The sequence below is a fragment of the Pygocentrus nattereri genome, chromosome 5, assembly GCF_015220715.1.
Source record: "Pygocentrus nattereri isolate fPygNat1 chromosome 5, fPygNat1.pri, whole genome shotgun sequence".
Taxonomy (NCBI): domain Eukaryota; kingdom Metazoa; phylum Chordata; class Actinopteri; order Characiformes; family Serrasalmidae; genus Pygocentrus; species Pygocentrus nattereri.
Genome location: NC_051215.1, coordinates 48,660,958 through 48,685,962, shown reverse-complemented (window position 1 = coordinate 48,685,962; position 25,005 = coordinate 48,660,958). Strand labels below are relative to the sequence as shown.

At 41.7% G+C, this 25,005-nt stretch overlaps 1 protein-coding gene across 2 annotated transcripts; it reads left to right on the top strand.

Moving 5' to 3' along the window:
* The first annotated feature begins 1,109 nt into the window (after positions 1-1,109).
* LOC108443248 (tetratricopeptide repeat protein 39B-like) lies at positions 1,110-23,803 on the top strand. 2 transcript variants are annotated; one of them, XM_017723786.1, is made up of 20 exons: positions 1,110-1,239; positions 1,452-1,505; positions 2,630-2,664; positions 5,949-6,053; positions 6,931-7,062; positions 7,596-7,672; positions 8,791-8,858; positions 9,312-9,376; positions 12,006-12,099; positions 13,189-13,254; positions 14,576-14,684; positions 17,014-17,081; positions 17,187-17,246; positions 17,940-18,101; positions 18,257-18,348; positions 18,701-18,821; positions 20,144-20,252; positions 20,905-21,022; positions 21,961-22,077; positions 22,818-23,803. In XM_017723786.1, exons 1-20 carry the CDS (start codon positions 1,201-1,203, stop codon positions 22,930-22,932), a joined length of 1,806 nt encoding a protein of 601 aa, XP_017579275.1. In that variant the 5' UTR covers positions 1,110-1,200; the 3' UTR covers positions 22,933-23,803. The 2 variants fall into 2 exon arrangements, with proteins under 2 accessions (XP_017579275.1, XP_017579274.1); XM_017723785.1 differs by having other exon boundaries at positions 20,144-20,255.
* Positions 23,804-25,005: the final 1,202 nt, after the last annotated feature.

Here is a 25,005-nt window from a genome sequence, read left to right as displayed (position 1 = left end):
GGACTGAACCCCAGTCTACAGTGTAGAAGGCAGAGGTGTTAACCACTACACTAACACACCACCATGTTCCCATGTTCCCAATTAACCATCCATCCATGCCACTTCTCCGTCAGGGTCGCGGGTGCTGGAGCCTATCCCAGCAGTCTTCGGGCGGAAGGCAGGGTACACCCAGGATACACAGGCTGCCAATCCATCGCAGAGCAGACAGACAGACAGACAGACAGACAGACAGACAGACAGACAGACAGACAGACAGACAGACAGAAACTCACACCCAGGGGTAATGTAGCACGTCCAATTGGCCTGACTGCAAGTCTTTGGACTGTGGGAGGAAACCGGAGAACCCAGAGGAAACCCACGCAGACACAGGGAGAACATGCAGACTCCACACAGAGAGGACCCCAATCACCCGGCCAGGGAATCGAACCCAGGCCCTCCTCGCTGTGAGGCGACAGCGCTACCCTCCACGCCACCGTGCCGCCCCAACAACAAAACCAATACACTAAAATAGATTATAATAGTATTGTTTTTGGGGTAATATTAGATCATCCAAAACTGGACCTGTTGGTTTATATATTGCTTATTTTGGCCAAATTTTTTATACACAAGTCTAAACTCATAAAAACCCCACCCATCTTTACATGCTACTATCATGAAATTCAACTGTATACAAAGTCCCTAAAATTGATGAAATCCAAAATAGCTAAAGATCTACACGGACTACTGATAAATAACCCCACTGATAAAGTAACCTAATTTGTATATATTTTATTTGATTATTTCTATGTATTTCTTGTCCTATATGTTTTTATTTATTTTTTTTGTGTAGAGAGTTTGATATCGAATGCTTGCTCTGGAAGATGTTCTAATGTTCTAGTGCTGTAAAAGGTGTCTTAGGGCACACTGCTGTCTCATGACTTTATACTGGTCATGCCTTACATGTTGTACATTTGAAGTTTTCAATAAAAAAAGAAAAAAAAAAACGCTGATTAGGAAAAGGCCTCTGGTGTCAAAGCTCACAGGGCGTGGCTCCACGTTCGCCCCGCCCCTCCCTGCGCACATGGCATAAAAACCGTTGGCTGAGGCGTAAGTGACCTTAGAGGAGGGTGTCCAGTCAGAAGGTCCTCGCCAAGCCTCAGTCCGCCTGACGATCAGGACCGGGTCTTCTTGCGTTTTGACTGCGAGGACTTTTATCTCAGAATGGCTCGAGCAGACAGCGGAGGCTTGGACGTCACGGAGGTGCGTCTGATGTTCAGGTTTAATATGGAAAATCATAAATTCATGAATTAATCCTAGTTGTAAAAGTGAGGATTAGAGGATATGATGATGACCATGCATACTGCATGGGATGCGCATGTTGTTCCCCCACATCAGTCTGTAAGGCTGCCGTGCAAAAAAAAAAAATAAATAATAATAATAATAAATCTAAAAATACATTTATATCTCTTCAGGTAAACCCATGTAAAGTGAAAGAGGAGGGGCGGAGTGCTGTGCACACAGAAGAGGTAAGTAACAGTTAAATACCCAGTTGGTTTAAAAGTTGGGCTGTTTGAGAGTTTTAAGACCAAATGAGCTTAGAAAAGAAGGCTTGGTCACGTTTCATTAAAACGTTGCATGCATGAAGATGTCTCTTCTTTGCTTTAGCAGTCAGGTCCCTAAGCATTTAGCTGCACATGGTGTGTTACAGTAAAGAGGGAATGCCATTTATTATTAGATGGTGTCCTGCAGTGAAATAACCATGCAGCAGTTTTGGCCCAGTTGCGCAGCTTCACCTAAACACTGTTGTTGTGGAGAGCAAAGTACAGCTTTGATAAATCTGATAAATTTGTGTTGGAGCAATTATCTGCGATTCAGATATTACTGTCCATCACCGCTACAGACCAAGATCACTGGTCAGACTTCAGTGTTGTTGTGATCTTGTTAATGTGGACTAGTGGACTAGTGTTTAAACAGCACTAAGACTGGTGATGAAATCATTTCAGTGTGCTTTTAATTGCTAGTACTGGTCTGCAGTTTAAAAGAATACATTTCTAGCACTACTGCTTCTTACTCTTCACTGTTCGGATCATGTGTTGTCCTGGTGTGTGGTCAGCAGGGAGACTATAACAATAGCTGTTTACTTCCACTGAACCATTGTAGGTATTAAAATTAGAAAGTAGTTTGATTACTGCTGGGTTTTTATCAACCCCGTCTATAATTGAAGCTTGTAACAGTTCCACCCTGTCGTGGAACTGTCTTCTCTTCAGTTCTAAGTACTGGGGCTCAAGGACGTTTTCCAAATTATGGCGCTCCTCTCAAGATAAAGTTGAGTAGTCTGGACCGTTGTGCTAAGGTTGGGAGTGTTACCCAATGAACTGGACATCACATTACAGCACTTATTGCACCGATGCCATCACTAAGACTATAAAGACTGCAGTAGCTGAATATCTGTAATATAACATTAGAAATGAAACTTTCCCCAACAATTGACCAGAAACTGGACCTGGAAGCTGAATGCATCATTTTAACCGCTGCTGCACTTCTGCAGTGGTTTACTGCAGACAGTTAGGATTGTTGTCAGAGGCCACCGGCAGAACAAAGGGTGGGACTGACCGTGTGCTGCCCTCACTCTCTTTTGTTTCTCTCTCAGAATGGATTCGAGGACAGTCTGGACCACAGCACAGAGTGAGTAGATACTGACCTTACCATGCTGTCTTTATGGACACAGTAACTGTATGTATACAAAATAAAGCACAGATCAGATTTCAGGTCATAACATAAAATATCGGTAATTGTTTTCTTTATATTATAATATAAAATGTATATCAAAGGCAAAGGCTCGGGCCTATAATGAGCTGTATGAGAGGCTGGACAGTAAAGAAGGAGTAAAGGACTTGTATCGTTTGGCTAAACCGAGAGATAGAGCTGGAAAGGATGTACAGCAGGTTAGGCTGATAAAGGATAGATAGGGAAATGTACTAGTGAGTGAACAGAGAGTGTTGAGGAGATGGAAGGAGGACTTTGAAGAACTAATGAATGAGGAAAACGAGAGAGAGAGAGAGGAGGACAACGGGGGGAGAGATGGTGGATCAGGAAGTGTATTAGTAAGGTGGAAGTGAGGGCAGTTGGAAAGGCAGTTGGTCCAGATGACATACCTGTGGAGGTATGGAGATGTTTAGGAGAGAAGGCAGTGGACTTTTTAACCAGGTTGTTTAACAAAACCCTGGAGAGTGAGAGGATGCCTGAGTGGAGAAGGAGTGCACTGGCCCCCATTTTTAAGAACAAGGGTGATTTGCAGAGCTGCAGTAACTACAGAGGTATAAAGTTGATGAGCCACACCATGAAGGTATGGGAAAGAGTTGTTGAAGCAAGGCGGGAGGTTCAGATCAGTGAGCAGCAGTTTGGTTTCATGCCCAGAAAGAGCACCACAGATGCAGTTTCTGCGTTGAGAGTGTTGGTAGAGAAGTACAGAGAAGGTCAGAAGGAGCTACATTGTGTCTTTGTGGATCTAGAGAAGGCATATCATAGGGTGCCAAGAGAGGAACTGTGGTACTCTTTGAGGAAGTCAGGTGTAGCTGAAAAGTATGTTAGGGTGGTGCAGGACATGTATGAGGATAGTGAGACAGTTGTGAGGTGTGCAGTTGGAGTGACCAATGGTTTCAAGGTGAAGGTGGGGTTACATGAGGGATCAGCTTTGAGCCCCTTCTTGTTTGCAATGGTGATGGAAAGGTTGACAGATGAGGTCAGGCAGGAGGCTCCATGGACCATGATGTTTGCAGATGACATTGTAATCTGTGGTGAGAGTAGAGAGCAGGTGGAAGAGAATCTGGAGAGGTGGAGGTTTGCGCTGGAGAGGAGAGGAATGAAGGTCAGTAGAGACAAGACGGAATACATGTGTGTGAATGAGAGGGAGGCAGGTGGAAAGGTGAAGATGCAAGGAGTAGAGGTCGTAAAGGTGGATGACTTCAAATATCTTGGCTCAACCATCCAGAGCAATGGACAGTGTAGAAAAGAGGTGAAGAAGAGGGTGCAGGCAGGATGGAGTGGGTGGAGACGGGTGTCAGGGCTGATCTGTGACAGAAGGATAGCAGCAAGAGTGAAAGGGAAGGTCTACAAGACAGCAGTGCGTCCTGCTATGATGTCTGGTTTGGAGACTGTGGCTCTGTCTAAAAGACAGGAGGCTGAGCTGGAGGTGGCGGAGATGAAGATGCTGAGATTTTCGTTGGGAGTGACCAGGATGGACAAGATTAGAAATGAGCAGATCAGAGGGACGGTGAAGGTGGAGCAGTTTGGAGATAAAGCCAGAGAGGCCAGGTTGAGATGGTTTGGACATGTGTTGAGGAGGAATAGTGGATATATTGGTCAAAGAATGTTGGAGATGGAGCTGCCGGGTAGAAGGAGAAGAGGTGGACCTCAGAGAAGGTTTATGGATGTAGTGAAGGTGGACATGGAGATGGTTGGTGTAAAAGTAGAGGAGGCAGTGGATAGGGCAAGATGGAGGCAGATGATCCGCTGTGGCGACCCCTAAAGGGAGCAGCCGAAAGAAGAAGATAATATAAAATGTATATACACATGTAAGACTCTGACCTTGCACTGATGCAGTCCAAGGGATACAGATAATTTCCCTCAATTAAGTTTGCATTTTTGATATAAAAATATTATAAACATTATACTGTAAAAAAAAAAACGTTTTCATAAAGAATTATGCACACACAGTGGTGTAAAATTAATTATGCCAAAACATTTGTGCAAGTTTTCTTAATTATTTTTAAGCTTTCATAATCAAGTGTGACTTTCCAAAATCCGTGAACTGCCACCTTCATTTGAAGGCATTTCTAAACTCATCGTTTTGTCATTTTTCTTTTCTTGTTCCCGTGAATCTCTGTGTGTCTCTTTTACTGAGATAGTCACTGGGTCACATTTAGTTCTGACTGTAGCCTTCGTCTTGTAAGCGCAGCTACTCTGTCGGAATGAAACATCTTTAGCTCATCTGTGAGAGGCAGGGTCTGAATTTCTCTCGCTCTGAATCGTCTTGCCTCAAGTGCCTTGTAAACTTCAATAATCCTTTTAGTCTTGGAGTCATGAGGTTCCATAACAGGGTGAAAGTGGATTGGTCTTGGTCGAGAGCGGAAAATCTTTAAATTTGTGCGTTTATAACCGGCGCTGAACACCGGTCCTCTTTCTTGGTTCTCTTTCTTTCTTCTCTCTGAAGTAATTTACAATCCTGTGGATTTGTGGGCTTCATCAGCAAAAACAGTTAAACGAAGATTCTATAAATCTTTTATCTTTAACTATAGTGGTTGGTTAGTGTAGTGGGTAACACCTCTGCCTTCTACGCTGTAGAGTGGGGTTCAGTCCCCTACCTGGGTGAACACCCTACACTACACCAATAAGAGTCCTTGGGCAAGACTCCTAACACCACCTTCACCTCCCTGTGTAAAAATAATCAAATTGTAGGTTGCTCTGGATAACTGCATCAGCCAAATGCCGTTAATGTAATGTTTTTACATGCTGGTTGTCAGCCATGTGCACAGATGGACTCCACAGGAACTTGAGCCTCTTCGTTTTATTAAAATTAAACGTTTTATGGCTTAAATTCATCCGAGGAAATGAGATGGTGGTCTGGCTCGAGTTCAGTGAGTTTCACTGCACTTTCAATTTCACTGAATTTCTTTTTAAAATCTGTTACAGACCGTTATAACTCTTCTCTCTAGAAGTAAGATGGTATCGTAGTTAACCCCACAGCCCTATGCCTGGGGGAAACTAGAGGTCAGTACTCTACACAGGGAAACATGGGCTGCTTTGGGAAGGACTCAACAAATGCTTTCCTCTGACACATGATTAGCGGCGGTTTCATGAAATTGGTGATTTAAAATGGATTGACTTTAATGGCCGTTTAAGTAGTGATGTGTGTGTTTTTGCTTTTCTTTTTGAATAATCATGCATTTTTATTTATTTATTTTATACAGGAAGGGTCAGATGGATTTGAAGACTGCCTTAAATGAATGCTCAGTGGCTCTGAGTCTCTTTCTGAACAACAAGTTTTCTGAGGCTTTAGATGTACTCCGACCGTGGTGCGTTACTATTGCTTCTGTTTTTCTCCTAGTACTCAGTATGTATATCGCTGCTGTCGGAAGAAAACCTTGCATCTCCAAAATAGCAACTTTACAGGAGAAGGAAAAAGCCACCTGTGGTGGTTGGTCAGTGTAGTGGTTAACACCTCTGCCTTCTACACTGTAGACTGGGGTTCAATCCCCCACCAGGGCAGCACCCCAACACTATGCCAATATGGGTCCTTGGGCAAGACTCCTAACACTGCCTTGGCCTACCTGTATAAAATGATCAAAATGTAAGTCGCTCTGGATAAGAGCGTCAGCCAAATGCCATAAATGTACTTTACTTTCAATGTAAGTCAATGGAACCAGAATTTTTCCCATGTCATTTTGGGTCATTTCTTTTAGGCCATTCATCATAAAATTTACAAACTGTGTAAAGGGTAACAGACACTTTCAAATCATGTCAAAAACTGAAAAATGCCAACACTGGAGATACAAGGTTTTATTCCGACAGCAGCGATCTGTATAATCCTACTGCGACTGGATACATTTTGCCAGAGTATGTTGTCTAATGTAATGTGTAAGTGATTTGGCCAATTGGTTTCAGATGAAGTGTAACTTCCTCAAATTCCTACATGTGGCCCCACTTGAAGGATCATAGCCTGAATATTCACAGGACACACTTTGTTAGCTTGTTGTGGATTGGAACAGGACTAATGTTACTGAAGAAGTCCTGAATTTTTCCAATTCCCAACCAAAGGACACTCTCTTCAAAATTACTGTCAGACTGTAAAACTGCACACTCTGCTGACTCGTACTGGAGTAAAGTTACTCTGGCTTTTGTTTTCTACTTTCTTTCTTTTTTCATAAGCCTGTAACTGATTGTCTTCCACAGGAGGGAAGAGAGCGTGTATCATGCTATGGGATACAGCAGCATCTTGGCCATGCAGGCAGGAATGACTTTTGATCCCAAGGACATGCAGTCAGCTATAGTGGCTCTGCGAGACGCTCTCAACACATGCCAAAGGTTTGGGCCCTTGACGTTAAGATTTAGGACGTTGGAGAATTTCACTGATCGTGTTTTTCTGTCTGGAATGACTGAAATTTTTTTTATATGTAATTTTGGTAATGATTCAATAGAGATAGTGGTACATCTGAAGGAAAAGGATTTTTTATTTCCTTTAAATGTGGCACTATTGCTGTTGTAGGTGTAGGTTCTGTTTTTTATTTATTTATTTATTTTTAAAAGGATTTAAAAAAAATAAGCCAAATAAATGGATGTTTTATAAATAGACTAAAAATAGGCCAAAGCTTTATCTAAAAACAATGTCTCGGGCATCAAACCGTGCGTTTATGACCGTTTCAGGTAATAACTTTCATTTGATGAAGTTGTTTAGCTCTTTTACATCTTTACATCTTCCTAAGTTACTGGAGAAATGTTGAAAATTGAAGTTTATCTTTAATTGATGTAGACTACCGAAAAGGCTTCTTATTGTCTTTTTGTTGAGTGTGTACATTAGACATGCTTAACTAGAGATGATTCCCTTATTTGTCTTTCAGAATGAGGAAAAGGAGCACGGTTCTGGAGGCAATTTCTTACATGGTGTACAAACATGAACCCAGACAGTTGACTGAAGGTACCTCCCATTTACATTTACAGTATTTGGCTGACGCTCTTATCCAGAGCGACTTACAGTTTGTAATAAAATTTTACACAGGTAGGCGAAGGCGATGTTAGGAGTCTTGCCCAAGGACCCTTATTGGTATAGTGTAGGGTGTTCGCCCAGGTGGGGATTGAATCCCAGTCTACAGTGTAGAAGGCAGAGGTGTTACCCACTACACTACACCAACCACACATATCCGCTGTACACTTTGCGTACATACTGTAAAGCCATTGTATGTGCTGTTTAAATTGTATGAAGTTCTGTGTCCACCCCTTACCATCCAGTCTGCATTAGTCCAGTGGGTTGTAGAGGCTGCACCCCTGCACTTCCATCTGACCTCGCAAGCTAATTGATGGTGAAGTCAATGAGGGAATCCACTTGCATTGAGTTGTGTGCGTGCAAAAGGCATTTCTTTCTCTCATGATTATGTATTTGAGGGAGGATTGTGCAAAGAGTTACAAATTTAGTTCAGTTTAAAGTTTAAGCAGCTAGTTTTGGGTTTATTTGTCTCTGCCTTTTTTAAGATTAAGAGACCCTTATTAGTCCCACAATGGGGAAATTTCAACTCCGCATTTAACCCATCCGTGAAGTGAAACACCACATACACACTAGTGAGCACACACACACTAGGGGGCAGTGAGCACACTTGCCCGGAGCGGTGGGCAGCCTAATCCGCAGTGCCCGGGGAGCAGGTGGGGGTTAGGTGTCTTGCTCAAGGACACCTCAGTCATGTGCTGTTGGCTCTGGGGATCGAACCGGCGACCTTCCGGTCATGAGGCTGGATCCCTAACCTCCAGCCCATGACTGCCCCCTAAAACCAGGCTTAAATTACCAGTGCCATCTCAATGGTGTGTCGTTAAGCTTTCTTTCACAGTTACAGCAGAAGCACAATCCAGATTAAAAACAGAATTGTTTGAGCCATCCTAATGCTTACTGTGATGTTCCTGTTTGTGATGGATACCCAGGTGTTTTAGCTTTCTAAAATTTAATTCTTTCTTTGTACAACAGTGTCAAATTTTGTAGCTTTATAAATGAATACAGCAATGCAAGTTAAAACTATGGACCTGTCATTGTCTCTTGTTCCTCTCCAGAGGAGATGCACGCTGAGCTCTGCTATGCAGAGTTGCTGCTGCAGAGGGCAGTTCTCACCTTTGTAGAGGTAATGGCCCAGTGCACTCACTTCTAGCCATGTGGTATAGCTCAATACCCCTATGTACTGATGCCTTACTGCAGCTACTAGACCATAAGCTACTAGTGAGCAGTTTATGCAGTCCACTTTGCAGTCATGTATGGCTTTTCTGAGATTTGACCGTGTGTTACATTTTTACTTATTTAGCAGAAGCTATTAGACAAGTGGACAGAAAACTGATAGACCTGCCAGAGATTTGGAAGAATAATCATCTAAAAGACCAGACCTGAACCTAGTTAAATAGAAGTCTAGACATAAAGGACAAATATGTAGATTTTTTTTCAATTATATTAAAGTAAATGTTACAATACTGAATCAAGTGGTGTGTGTGTGTGTGTGTGTGTGTGTGTGTGTGTGTGTGTGTGTGTGTGTGTGTGTGTGTGTGTGTGTGTGTGTGTGTGTGTGTGTGTTGTTTATGGGCAGGATGAAAGTATGATTGGCTTCCTCAAAGCTGGACTCAAAATGAGAACAAGTTACCTGATCTTCAAGTAAGTGAACTTACTGTAACTGGTATGTTGTTGTAATACTCCAGTCTGAATGAATAGTCTTTAAAAGCATTGAGCATTGTATTATGTAAATTCAGTTTGTTTTAAAATTCAGCCCTGGTTGCTTTTTGAATGAGAAACAATAGTGCAATATATGATTTGTCTTTATATATATATATATATATATATATATATATATATATATATATAATATAATTTACAGCACTTGGCAGACGCTCTTATCCAGATCCACAGTATCTTTGCTAGTTACCAGTAGGCCAGAGAGAAAGCCAGTCCTGAGCTCAGATACTGCTAGAAAGAGTCATTGAGAGAAAAGGAACAGAGATGAACACAGAGCAGTGCACTACACTACACTACACTACACTACAGTGCACTACAATAATATACTACAATACACAGTGCAATACAATAAAATACAGTATATAAGTGCAGCACAATACATTGCAATCAATATGTAATTCAATGCTGATTTAAGTGCTGTGTAAAGAGACGGTCTTCAGTCTGCGTTTGAAGACAGTGAGAGACTCCGCTGTTCGGACAGCCAGTGGGAGTTCATTCCCCCACCTGGGCTCCAGTACGGAGAACATTCTCCACGCTTGTCTTCCACGCGCCTTGAAGGATGGCGGGTCAAGCCGAGCTGTGCTCGAAGATCGAAGGGCTCGTGGTTCAGTCGGAGATTTCACCATTGCCATAAAGTCGGTAGGGGCTGGTCCATTTCTGGCTTTGTAGGCAGCATTAGGGTTTAAATCTGATGCAGCTACAGGAAGCCAGTGAAGGGAGCGCAGCAGTGGAGTGACGTGGCTGAACTTGGGCACATTGAAGACGAGCCGTGCTGCCGCATTCTGGATGAGCTGCAGAGGCTTGGTGGTCTGCATGGGAAGACCAGCCAAGAGCGAGTTGCAGTAGTCAAGCCTTGAGATGACAGACTGCACTAGCACCTGGGGGTGCTCTCGGGTGAGGAAGGGTTGGATCCTTCGGATGTTGTACAGGAGAAACCTGCATGACCGAGTTAGGCTTGTGATGTGAGTCGAGAACAATAACTGGCCATCCAGAGTCACACCAAGACTTCTCACCTCTACAGATGGAACAATCCAAGAGTTCTCAAATGAGATTGAAAGATCATGATGAGGACCTGTAGTTGCAGGGATGAATATCAGCTCAGTCTTGCTGGGATTGAGCTTCAGGTGGTGAGCTGCCATCCATGAAGAGATGTCAGACAGACATGCTGAAATGCGACTGGAAACCTGTGTGTCAGAGACTGAGAAAGACCGCAGTAGTCAAGTGTCCTCAGCATAACGGTGATAAGAGAAGCCATGAGATGGTATCACATCACCAAGAGAGCTAGTGTAAAGAGAAAAGAGAAGAGGGCCCAGCACTGAGCCTTGTGGGACACCAATGGATGGCCTGCATGGAGAAGATGTGAGCCCTCTCCATGTTACCTGATGAGAGCAATCCTCCAGATAGGACTTGAACCACTTCCATGCATAGCCACTGATTCCAAGGTTGGTGAAGACGTCCAGAAGGATTGTATGGTTGACAGTGTCAAAAGCTGCTGAGATCAAGAAGAATCGGGACAGATGACCGTTTGGCTAATCTTGCTGATTGGAGCTTCTCAGTCACTGCTATGAGGGCAGTTTCTGTTGAGTGTGCTGGTTTGAAGCCAGACTGGTTGAGGTTCTGCTGGTTCTGTGTGAGAAAGAGAGACAGTTGATTATAGACTGCACATTCAAGAATTTTTGAAAGGAAAGAAAGTGATACCAGTCTGTAGTTGTTGGCATCAGAGCTGTCAAGTGTGGGTTTCTTCAGGATGGGAAGTATTCTCGCAGTCTTGAAAGTTGATGGAACTTCACCTGATGACAAGGACTTGTTGATGAGAAGTTATGCTGATGCTTCCAGTTTCCCTCTGTAGAAACAGAACTTTGCAGCAGTAACTTCAAGTGAGAACTTGGAAAGGAGAGATTGGTAGGAGTGAAGATCCGAGTCGAGCTGGGATTTCCTCCACCTTCTCTCAGCCTTCCTTAGTTCTTGCCGGTTGCTGCGCAGAACACCCGTCAGCCAGGGGGCAGGTGAGGAAGATCTTGCTGGCCTGGAGTAGAGCAGACACAAAGTTAATTGCAGAGGAGAGTGAAGAAAGGAAAGCATCTGTAGCCGTGTTGAGTGAGAGGAAAATGAGTCCGGTTGGGGAAGGGTAGTCCTGACGGACGGAGTGAAGAGCAAGTTGCGTTGAGAAGAGGAGCATAAAGGGGTGGAATGGACAGGAGTAGCAGGGAGGGAGAGAGACATATAGGAAGTGGTGATCAGAGCGATGCGTGGGAGTTACCATCACATCCAGCGTGGAGGAGGTCTGGTGAATATCAGGTCCAGAACGTTGCCTGCTCTGTGCGTCATTTGAGTCTGGTTGAGGGTGAGGTCAAAGGGTGATGGCAGTGGTAACAGGCAGGATGACTGCAGCTTGTCCGATGGCAGGTTGAAGTCCCCAAAGAGTATACTTCAAGACAAACATAATGTATGGGCCCTTTATGGATAAGCAATTAACATTTAAGGGTTAGAATTTGAGGAATTGGTTTAATTTGTTTTGCTCTGTTGTACTTAACTCTGTTCTTTCAATCAGGGAGTGTGAGAGCATGCTGGACCAGGCCAAAGACAAGGACACACACATCCATTTTGTTGGTGGTGTCAATATGGGGATTGGATCCTTTAACTTGGTAAAGTATAAACAGTTGAAATAGCAGTATAATAAGACTAACAGGGCAATTTCACCTCCGCATTTAACCCATTCGTGAAGTGAAACACCACAAACACTCTAGTGAGCGCACACACACACACACACACACTAGAGGGCAGTGAGCACACTTGCCCGGGGCGGTGGACAGCCCTATCCATGGGAGCAGTTGGGGGTTAGGCGTCTTGCTCAAGGACACCTCAGTCATGGATTGTTGGCTCTGGGGATCAAACCAGCGACCTTCTGGTCACGAGGCTGGTTCCCTGACCTCCAGCCCACGACTGCCCGACTACTTTACAGACACAAATACACACTACTTTTGACATTTTTAATAATGTAGTTGCTTAATTACCAGCATGGGCAAAGATGCTAATTTAACAGGCACTAGAGGTCTCTATCCATGTTTTCATGCTTATTTTGATGCATTTTATGCATATTTTGACATCAAGTAAAGACTTACTGGAAATGGCAGATGTTGAATAAAATGGGCTGAATTTACTTAAAAAAACGTAGTGAACTTTTGAACATTTTTGCCAGGAAAGGATGAGAGAAATTAAGATGAAATCTTAATGTATGTATTATTTGCAGAACAAATAATGTAAATGCAGGTCAAATAAAGTAATGTGCCTGATTAACTGGTTCTTTTTTTGGCTCAGCCATAGTTACAAAAGAAAACGTAAGGCGGCTCGTACGCTCTCAGGGGGAGATAAAGGTACTGAACATGAGGTGGTATCCTCAAGTACCTTTAGTTAAGGAGACGTAATTCTACAGTAGTCCGCTGAAATATTTTTACAGTCGTATCGACTCCACACACCCTTTCTTCCCTCAAAGCTTTTATTTATTTTATTTATTCTGTTTTAAAATGCTAGGTTATAAATGTATGAATATGTACCTTTTTGCCTTTTACTTTATTTTTTTTATTTATTTTTTTAAACGGTGTATGTTACCTAATAAAGAAATTAAAATGTAGCTTCATTTTACCAATGGGGGAATGGAAATGGAAATTCCATCCAATGGGATGGAAACCGGACTACTGATGCATAGTAATTGTCTGTTGTTCTGTGTCTGTTAGATGCTGTCTCTGTTCCCTGCCAGGGTTCTCAGGCTCTTGGAATTTGTTGGTTTCTCAGGAAACAGAGTGAGTTAACTGCTATGTACAGTATGAATCACAAGATTTCTTTTTCTAATAGACATTTGATAAAATGACCCAGGCAGAAAAGAACCAGCAGTGGTACATTAAACACTATCAAAAGCTATTACATGAATTTTTTTATTCAGCATTTCAAACACTGCTGTAGTAAATGCAAATCCTAATGAAATGGGTCTTTGGTCGTGTGTTCAGGAAAACATTATAATTCATCACCATAGTAATGTCGTCATATTTCCTACCACTATTCATGTGTACACACCATGAGCGCATGTTTGGCTTATACATATATTGTGTGTGTGTGTGTGTGTGTGTGTGTGTGTGTGTGTGTGTGTGTGTGTGTGTGTGTGTGTGTGTATGTGTATATATATATATATATATATATATATATATATATATATATATATATATATATATATATTAATGTATGTATGTCTGTCTGTCTGTCTGTCTGTATGTATGTCTGTATGTATGTAGTTACGGCCTTTAGAATTCTTTATGTATCTTCTCCCTGAGATCTTAAATGTATATCTAGTAGCATTGAGCTGTTAGAGATTTTATCACCCATATGCATTAGAGATGTTTGCCCTGGTTCCATTTTTGTGGAGCTGGCTGATGTCTTTTCCTCACCTTTGCCACCTTTGAATGAATAAGTATATTAGGAAAATCAAACTCCCTGACTTGGTTGATAAAAACTGCATTATGACCAGTAATAAACAGGTCCTGCTCTTAAAGGGGAATTCCACTGCTTTTTCTAAATTTCTGCATTATTATCGCATCAAGATGTAAAGTCATTTAGAGTGGTTTGATATGAACTGTTCTGAATATGCAACAGTTTTCTAGATGTTCTGCCTGTTGTCTGAGACGTTGTTTTGACAAAAAATAAGAGCTTTTCATGGCTGAGATGTACATGCAGGGCATTTTGGGGCAAAATAGCCACTAAAGGAAACGCTTTTCAGACTTACCACCATGATTAACATTGTGTATAAACTCAGAAGACAGGGGTCTGTTATCTCGATAGTTAAAAGAAAATAAACAATAAAATGTTACATTTGCATTATAGACAGCATAACCCCCTGGTTCCTATCCCCACCACAGCAAAGACAGCGGAGTCTATTCCTGCCTGTACAAGGAACCATTTCACGTTAAACCACTCTGAATGACTGTTTACATCCCAGTGACTGAATTATGCAGAAATTTTGAAGAATCAGTGGGATTCCTCTGGTCTTCATCCATAAGACCACCTGCAGTGCTCGTGTAGTATGGCATAAACTCACAACTTTGTTTCCGGTAATTATTGTCTTTTAATTAGGAGGTGGGTTTGAATCACCTGCACCATGGTGTTGCAACCACCAGCCTCCGCTCCATCCTCAGCACCTTCACCCTCCTCATGTTCAACATCTACATCACGGTTATTTTAGGTAAGAACAACCTGAATGTTTACCAACATGCACTATCGCTAGTGCTGAATTGAAAGCAGTCATTGTCAGTACTGAATTGTACAGTCCGAGGGTCCTGAAAGAAATTCAGCAAAACATGAGATTTCCACCTCTAGTAGTTCTTACGATTTGATTATGATGCTATTATTGATTTGATTATCTATTACTAAAAAAATTCTCCGGGGCGGCACGGTGGTGTGGTGGGTAGTGCTGTCGCCTCACTGCAAGGAGGGCCTGGGTTCGATTCCCTGGCCGGGTGACCGGGGTCCTCTCTGTGTGGAGTTTGCATGTTCTCCCCGTGTCTGTGTGGGGTTCCTCTGGGTTCTCCGGTTTCCTCCCACAGTCCAAAGACATGCAGTCAGGCCAACTGGACGTGCTAAATTGCCCCTGGGTGTGAGTGACTGTCTGTGTCTGTCTGCCCTGCGATGGACTGGTGACCTGTCCAGGGTGTATCCTGCCTCCAGCACCCAGCACCCCCGCAGAATAACCCTGAAGGATAATCGCCTTAGAAAATGGAAGGATGGATAAAAAAATTCTCATTTCATTCATTTGATTAAATTATTTAGATTTAGACAGCAGACACACACTTTAGTGATCCTGGAGCAAATCACAATAAAGGTTTTGGATTATTATCCATAATAATTATAAAGGAATGTGTTGAGTAGACAAGTGACTGGAAGAAATGTCATAAATGATACAGTAGAACACGTCAAACACGCTTGTGCTGTGTGGTGTTACTGCCATGAGTGAGAAAAGGAAACTCTGAACATGGAAATCTGAGATGTGGAGAAAAATAAAATGAGTAATACTTTTTAATCCCACAAACGGGGAAATTCCACCTCCGCATTTAACCCATGAAGTGGAACACCACATACACACTAGGGGGCAGTGAGTACACTTGCCCAGAGCGGTGGGCAGCCCAATCCACAGCACCCAGGGAGCAGTTGGGGGTTAGGCGTCTTGCTCAAGGACACCTCAGTCATGGACTGTCAGCACTGGGGATCGAACCGGCGACCTTCCGGTCACAGGGCCAGTTCTCTAATCATATAATAAGAAACAAAATGCAACCAACTTCTAGAACTCGTCTGTGAACTTCTATCTGGAGGTGTCTACAAGAAACAGTTTTATTAGAAAAACTGTACACAAACAAATGAAAAGCATGTTTTCATGATTCAAATCACAGAAAGCGTTTAGCCACTGGATGTCGGTAGGTTTTCATTTCTAGTGAGGAGATTTGAGTGAAGCTTAGCTAATGCAATGCTCAAGCCACGCTGGTGCTAAGAAAACTGATGTTAACCTTTTGGACCTCATTCATTTGGACCACCAGGCATGAAGACATTTCTTCTTAAACAGTTTTTAATGAAGACTCTGACATTCACCAGTGTTTTCAGAATCTGCGTACGGTCAAGAGCGTTTATTTTTAAAATAAAAACTGCAGATAATAAACACACAAAGTGTTAAATGTTTCTCACCAACACTTTAACGCTTCATAGCCTAATAATGGAATTTAACTTCACTTGATGAGAGCAGGGCTTTGAGATGATTGGCTGAGAGTCATTGTCGTCATCGATGGTCATTGATCCTCAAGAATGTATTTGTGTTATCGGAGTTCAACAGAATACTTTGAAAAAGTGATGAAGGCTAAATACCAAATGCGCCGTCCTAAATATATGCAGTACCTTATTCCTTACATTAAGGTTAAATGTTTAAGGCACAGGGGGTTGGGTAGGGGGGCAGGTGTGGTCTGGTGTGTATTTATTTATTTATTTATTTATTAATTATAATTCACACCTTTCCTCACTTATTGGTTGGCATATTATTCTTCAGTAAATATTTCATGAAAAAAAATACTTTAATTTATTAATTTCACTTTATACTTTATTATTAATTTAAATATTAACTTAATTTGCCAATTTTTTTTCTTTTTTATTTTGCCTCTTGTCTGCTTCAGTCCTCTGCTGACTCATCACATTTGGTTTATCAGTCTATTCAGGCTTTAGCAGGAACTTCAGTGTCTGTAAGAAGCTGTTGGAGTCATTTTTAGAGCACCACGCACTGATTTTGGAGTAGTTCTAAAGAAAGACCATCAATGCTTGTTTATTATTTTAAATAATAATAATTTATTATTTGTACTGGAGAATATTCTTAATGTAGTAATCATTTAAAAAGTATTCTAAATACTGCCTTTATGAAATGCAAGTTGAACAGAATACAGATATGTAATTTCATAAAGTATGTACTCTGAATTCTTGTGTTGCATGAAGTGTTTATACATGTATGTATAAAATAATGTCTATATTCCTGCTGTTAGGTACTGGGGAGTGTAATCTTGCTGAGGCAGATGCTTTGCTTGAACCCTATGCTCAAAAGTTCCCCACAGTAAGTGAACACACTTTTATTGTGCTGTTAATTTTAACCCACAAAGTGACCCTCTCTGCTTATCCTTCTGTCCGTCCGTCTGTCTGTCTGTCTGTCTGTCTGCAGGGTGCGCTCATGCTCTTCTACGCTGCCCGGATTGCAGTGCTTAAGGGAGACTTTGAGACGGTGAGCAATTCCTTTTGTTTAGCCTTCTGTCAGACAATAACAGTTGGGCAGTCGTGGGTTCGATCCCCAGCACCGACAGTCCATGACTGAGGTGTCCTTGAGCAGGACACCTAACACCTAATTGCTCCCCAGGTGCCATGGATAAGGCTCTGCCCACTGCTCCGGGCAAGTGCGCTCACTGCCCCCTAGTGTGTGTGTTCACTAGTGTGTATGTGATGTTTCACTTCACGGATGGGTTAAATGTGGCGGTGGAATTTCTAAATCTGTGGGATTAAAAAAGGTATCACTTACTTTAATTAACCTTCACTTGTGCTATTAAATTGACACACTCTCACCTCTCTGGGCCAGGGATACTGAAATAGGCCAGTTGGTCCATGAGGATGGTTGACTTTTCAGGCCCTGTCTCCTCAGCCAATGAGAGAGCAAGCATATTTTTAACTATATATTGCTTGACACTATTTTCCTTTTTATTTTTTTTTTAAGTACTTAATCACCCAATTATAATTTAATGCTATAAAGTACACTTTTATTTTTAAGTTTGATTTGAAAATTGCCTAACTTCTTGTTTGTCCCTTGGCCCACAACAAGAACAATTCACTTTAGACCCCAAAGACCAACTTTACTGCAGGAATTACTGCATTAAATTCAGTTCAATACAGACACTCCTGCATTAAGCACACTCTGTGTGAGCAGGCGCAGAGGAAGTTCCTGGAGTGCATTGCGGTTCAGCAGGAGTGGCGTCAGATCCACCATCTGTGTTACTGGGAGCTGATGTGGATCCACTCATTCCAGCAGGACTGGCTGGAGGCCTACCGCTATGCTGACCTGCTTTGTAAGGAAAGCAAGTGGTCTCAGGTGAAATACATTTCTGCTACCACTGGGTGTCTCTGCATGCTTAAGTTTCCTTTTCTACCAAGCCTTAGCTGGGCCATCAAATCCAAAGCTGAAGCAGTTGTTGCACTGAGCTTTGGACTGGTTGGTTTACTTTGTCATCTGGTCCTCTCTTGCAGGCTGTCTATGTGTTCCAGAAAGCCTCCATTCTCAGCATGCTTACAGCAGAAGAAGTGAAGAAGACGGGCGAGGATGTAGTGGAGCTGTTCAGGTGACCAGAGACCGTGTGGGCCGTAGAGGAACCTTCTTTTTTCAACTAAAGACTTAAAATACCAAATTATTTGAAACCAGAAATAAAATTTCATTTTCATTCAGTTATGACTCTTTTGGAACCAATTAAAAGCGTCTTGAAAGCTCAGTTCTCAGTGATTTTGATTAATTTGGTAGGATTTATCATTTTTGATATTTACTAATTTAAAAATTAAAAATTATTAGTGAGTTGTACTTGAATTATTCCAAAATGGATTGGTGCCTTTGTATTTATTTATTTTTATTAAACACATTAGGACTATTCTAAGCTAATTCTGCACAGCTGTTTTTTTATTTTTGTTTTGTGTTTTTAGGCAAGTGGAAAGTCTGAGGTTGCGGTTTGCAGGAAAGTCTGTGCCCACAGAGAAATTTGCTGCTCGGAAAGCCAGACGCTACAGCTCGCCCAACCCAATAAAGCTGATTGTACCAGCATTGGTGAGACACACACACACACACACACACACACACACACACACACACACACACACACACACACTCACACTCACTCACACGTAAGATTGTGAAAATGGAAAAAGTCTGTTGTGTGTGTTTTGGGGGGAAACAAAAAAAACCCAGTCCAAAAGGAGTTTTGCCAGTTTATTGGATGAAACCGCTGGACAAGACAGTTTTTATGATGATAAAATCATAGAAATCAAGACTAAAGCTAAATATGAAAAAAATTAAGGAAAATGGGAAAATTCGCTCTTTCTCCCATCTCCCAAGACAGTGAGTTCCCTCTTATCTCTCCAAGTCTCAACTCTCTGTGCTCCTGCCTGAACTAACTCTCCACCAAAAGAATTTATAACGGCTTCTGTATCTGAAGTGGCAAGAGCCAAGCACTCCCTGTCAGGGCCTACAGAGATGAACGACCCAACTGCACACTCGGGAAACATACACTGTAATACACCTAAGAACATTGTAGTACCTGATCTTTATACTACATAAAGCTAAAGGTGTGTGTGTGTGTGTGTGTGTGTGTGTGTGTGTGTGTGCGGCTTGACTCTGATGGCTTACCTCAAGCCAGACAACCTTGACCATCACACAAATAAGCTCTAGGCACAAAAGAACATCTTCCCACTGGCACATTTTAAACTAACTTCTGTAATGATTATATTTCTAATTCTTTAATACCATTGGGGGGGGAGGGTAGTTTGGGTGTCAAGATCCCCAGATCGCTTACACACACTAAAGGTATGATGTATGAAAAGCTGTATTGTTTGAAATAAGTTTGATGCAGTGAATGAACATTTGTGTGTTAACACCATAATGACCACCCATTCAGCCTAGAGCGGTTTAACCCTGCATATTCGTCCTGCAGCAGTTCAGACCCCCTCCTTCAGTCCACAGCCCATTAGGTTCAACCCCTCCATCTGCAGCAGCTTCGCTTTAACCATAAATCATTACGCAGCTTGGCCTCCCATTTCTGTTGAAGTGATGCACCTGCAGACAGTCTGCCGAGTTATTGGAGTGTGAGATGTGTATTACACTTAAGTGCCGTTCCTGCTTCCTTTCAGAGAATCTACTAATTTGAAAGCGGTGGATGAATTCGGCCCGGAGTATTTCAGCCTAAACGGTGTTTACACAGTTTCAGGTCAGCCTGCTTTATGAACAGGGCATAATGCAAGGCTGCCAATCAAAACAGAGGTCATTTACAAGACATCGGTGTTAAAGACGCAGTAAAAAAAATTGAAAGCAAGAGGTCACAATGCAGTTTCTCCCTGAATGTAAAGCATCTCTCCGTCTGTCTGGCTGTTTAGGAAATGATGTACGTGTGGAACGGATTCACTATTGTTGGTAAAAGGCCGGAGCTGACACAAAACCTCCTCGTCACCATCGAGAAGGCTGAGGAGGACCTGAGAAATGCTGGTAGTAAGATGCATGTTAAAAGAGAATCTGATTCTATTGTTTGGGGTTTTTTTTTTCTCCTCCTTCCTTCAAAAAAGCACTGATGCAAGAGACTGCCCAAGTGTCCCAATTACTAATTTCCTTTTGCATGGTTTCATCCTTATTCTAAATCATGTGCGCTCTATATGCAGCATCATTCATTACAAGAGGAGTCTGGATAAATCCAACTACTTTAAGGTGCACCCATTGCTGACACGGCTGTTCATTTGCATGCACGCGTGGCTTGTATATTCTCCATAGAAAAGCATTTCCAGTAGAATGGGATGTTCTGGAGTGTCTACATATGTCTGATTTCACCATGCCTAGTAAAGCTCCCTGGCATTGGGCCGTGGAGCAGTAGAAATGAGTTGCAGTGGTGTTTTTGATCCAGAACTAGTTATCCAACATCACTGCCTGAGCTCATGTACTTGTAATCTAATCCTTAGAGCAATTTTCCAATGTTTAGTGTAAAGTCTTCCTAAAAGAGCCGAAAGGGCATCCCAGCCAAAAGGGACAAACTCCCTATTAAAACTCTTGGCTAAAGCGGAAACGTTGGATGAGCAGGTGTGTAGAAACCTTTAGACATTTGACAACTGAATACGTAACTAATCTTTTCACTTCTCTTTTTTTCCAGACCCGTCAGTATACCACGCAGATGACCAGAGTCTGATTCAAATGCTGAAAGGCCTCTGTCTGAGACATCTGGGCCGTCTGGAGCAGGCAGAGCACTGCTTCAACTACGTTATCTCCAGGTGAGGATCAGCTGGAACGGCCGGATGATGCTCTATTGGAAACCAATTAGCTTTACCGTAGGGGGTTCTGTATTATTAAGTAATAAGAGAAGATCTGTGAAGTTGGTCCAGAATGAATCTGCAGTGTGATTTACGTCTTACAGTTTTTCAGTAGCAGTTGTGCAGTGAATCACCTTCGGTAATTGGCTGAATGTGGAGCTGCTCGGTAATCCTAATTAAACCTAATTAACCTGCTAGTAGACGAGACAGTCTGATAGTATTTTGTCTTGTAGCATAAAACTAACATGACCTTTCATGCCATCTGTGGGGAATTTGGAGAAACTGTATACCATAGATTAATCGACCAATCGAACACTACGTTACATTGCACAAACATTTACGGCATTACAATTTGATCATTTTACACAGGGAGGCCAAGGTGGTGTTAGGAGTCTTGCCCAAGGACTCTTATTGGTATAGTGTAGGGAGTTTGCCCAGGTGGGGATTGAACCCCAGTCTACAGTGTAAAAGGCAGAGGTGTTACCCACTACACTAACCAACCACAAACACCTCTGATAACACCAATCCAGCTTCAGAAGCACAAATAACGGTGGCGGTGGTGGTCGTTGTGGTTGTGGTGGTTGTTGTTGTTTGCATAAAATATTGTAATATTGAGAACATTGGCGCTTATGATCACTTTGCCAGTGGAAATAGTTTTTAGAATGAGAGTTAAAGCAGGTTCTTTGGATTGTGTGAATGCCTTGAGTTGATCAATTTCCTTTGGGATCAATAAAGTGTCCGTCTGTCTGTCCGTGATTAGTCAGGGTGCTCACAGCATTCGTTTAGACACTCGTTTGCATGTTTCACACTTCAGCGATATTGATATTGCAGATTACTCTAACGTTTATATTCAGTGTATATACTCCTGCATAAATCACCTGATTGCTTTGTTCCCTCAGTGAGAAGAGTATCAGTTATGACCACTATCTGGTGCCGTTTACTATGTGTGAACTTGGTCTCCTCTACAAGCAGCAGGGAGCTGTAGAAAAAGCTGTTATCCACCTTGAAAAGGCCAAGTGAGTTATCCTTCCTGTCCTCCTTAAATGCCCTTAAAAGCTTTTAATATGCACGCTCTCCTGCATGTGCATTGACTGTGTTGCTGTCATGTCTTGCTCTTTCTACTTTAAAGGAAAAGGAAAAGGAGGAACTTTCTTAGCTTTTAATGTAAATTGAGACGAGCTTTTATTGTAACTAATTTTGGACCATTTCCATTGCTCTACTCGTCCAATTTTCAAAAGGCATGAAAGTGGATACAAATGGAGAAACGAGTTTTTGGGATGACTGCAATGATGTACTGATCTAAACCTGATCAGATTTTGACTCATGCTTTCCCCCTAAAAGACATCTTGGTTTCACTGTAGAATTGGAGTAAATTTGGTTCAAATAGTGTTAAAATTAATTTTTACATTAACATAGCTACAAAATTATTGCCACAAAGAGGCCTGCTGGGCACTGGAGAAGATCTCTGGGTCCTAACTGTGATTATCTTCTCATGACTAAGCATCTTTTTTTAAAATTTCTGCTGAATTCAATTGCTGAGATGCAGTGATTCAGAGTGTTTTGATCTGAAATGGTTCACATTGCAGAGATTTATTTACAATAAAAATGGACTAAAGCTTTTCCTTTTGCCTTGCATATGCCCTGCATGTACGTCTCTGCCATGCCTCATCAAAACTATTGGAAAAGATTGTTGCAGCATAGTATAAGGCGGAAAATTCATAACCACCTCATTTAATAACTTTAACTCCTCATACAGGCTGAATTATAAGAACTACTCTATGGAGTCCAGGCTGCATTTCCGAATCCATGCAGCACTGACCAGTCTGGCTGATGAGGAGAAAGTGGCACAAAAGCACAGCATGACTGCTTAAGATGACCCTGCAGAAGACTTGGAATGCGTTTTTAATGGATCAAAACATCGTTTGGTGATCTTTTGGCCTTTGACTGCATCAGGTCCGCTTTATGTGAAAGAGTACGAGTTGCCTGAGGGTTTTTTTGTTGAAGGTTGATGGGGGTTGAACTTTTATTAAACACAAAGTCTAGGATGGTACTCAAGATATTCCACTGAACACTGTTTTGTGCCTTTTCTTGCTTTTAACGCACGGCTCTGGATGGAAATGGCCTGTTCACCCTGGATTTGTGATGTCATCCAAAGTTAAAAACAGTAAATATTGCACAAGTCAAAGTAAATATGTATGCATGTATCTATGGCTGGGCCATCTTTCCTGGGAAAAATATTGGAATGATGTTGATGTTGTAGTGTGCTTTCATACCATCCACGTGCCTGAAGTTCACAGCATTATTAGTCAATATGTGGACACACAGTATAACGACTAACATGGGCAATTAATTATGGGCTATTTTTATTTTATCAGGTTTTGTTCTAATTGTCTTTCATTCACTGAAAGCTGGCAGAGTTACGTCTATATAATCTTTACTGTAGTCTGGTAAACTACATTTCCATATCCATTTGTCTCTTGTCCTCTACATGGTAATTCTTCAGCATCTACACATTGGCTTCTTGCTGAAAATGTTTCTCTGTATGCTACAAAATAATAATTTCCTGTGTTGATGTTAGCTGTGTGCTCCCGGAGAGCTGGCGGGATCTCAGAAATTGTTTCCATCGTCAGAAGAGGGGCAGAACCCCCTGCTCAGGATGCTTTAGTAGTACGTTATAGATCTAGAGAGAGAAAAGGGTTCTGCGAAATCCCTTCTAGCAGAATAAATGGACAATAATGACTCTGTTGCATTTCATTTGTCAGTCAATAAACAGATGCACTTTAAATTGATACATTATAAAAGTTTAACATTTTAAAGCTCTTTTAAATGTTAAGTTTAATATGAGAACATTTCACATTCAACTTCGCCGTTCTTGGGCTTTTCAGCTTGATGATGTCCTCGCTGCCAGTGTAGTCCAAGTATGGACCAGTGACTCGGTACTAAACGAGGGACGACCAGCTTCTTTTCATTACGGGCTAGATGTTCAAAACTGGATGTAAAGTAAACTCTTACTCAAATATGAAAATATTTATTACAGAGCACGGTTGGATTTATAGGTTGGACGATGAGTTCCAGTGAATTCGTTCACAAATATTAACAGCATTTATTCATATTTATTATTATTGAATGTCTTACCTTGGCCTGAGAAACTGTTTTGGCTCAAGATTTTCATAATGTGGACATAACATTTTTTGCCAGAATAAAAAAAAACATTTCTTAATGAAAGAAAGATGCGTTTAAAACAACAGAACAACACAATTTATTTACAATATATACATAAATCTCCGTTGCACTGCAGCATCAGCTAAATGCAGAACCTGGAGAAATGCAGATTAAAGAAAGAGACAAGGCACCAGGTCCCACAAACGCAACATAAACCAGTTCATGTACCATTCACATCCATAAAGCAAGCCATTATTTCACCTCATGCCTTTAATAATAATACATTTTATTTATAACGCACTTACATTTGAAACAAATCTCAAAGTGCTACAAAGTAAAATCTTAAAGCGCAGGCAGCAATAACAGCAGCCCAGCCGTCTTTATTGCAATAAGACAACATGCAGACCAAAAAAAGAGGGGGAGGGGGAGGGGCTATAACAATAATAGCTTTTAAATGTACTTTTTATTTTAAGCTCCTAAAAATAAACCACTACAAAAAAGTACTTCATAAACGTTCTGTATCTTGCTTTAATAATACTTAGCACTAATAAGAAATATACATGGCATTGGGGAAAAAAAACAACAATAAAACATGGAATAAGTACTAATAAGAGCACAGAATGCTAAACTTTTAAACTTTAGGGGTGTTGGGGCCTAAAACGTTGGGCGGAAGGCAAGATGCACCCTGGACAGGTTGCCAGTCCATCACAAGGCAGACAGACAGACATACACAATCACACACACACCCAGGGGCACTGTAACATGTCCAGTTGGCCTGACTG

Bases quoted from the DNA above. Each gene is read 5' to 3' on its own strand.
- LOC108443248 (XM_017723785.1), top strand. From the start codon at position 1,201: ATGGCTCGAGCAGACAGCGGAGGCTTGGACGTCACGGAG. The intron at 18,822-20,143 runs GTGAGACACACA...CTGGCTGTTTAG, and splicing joins AGCTGATTGTACCAGCATTG to GAAATGATGTACGTGTGGAA. The intron at 21,023-21,960 runs GTGAGGATCAGC...TTGTTCCCTCAG, and splicing joins TTCAACTACGTTATCTCCAG to TGAGAAGAGTATCAGTTATG.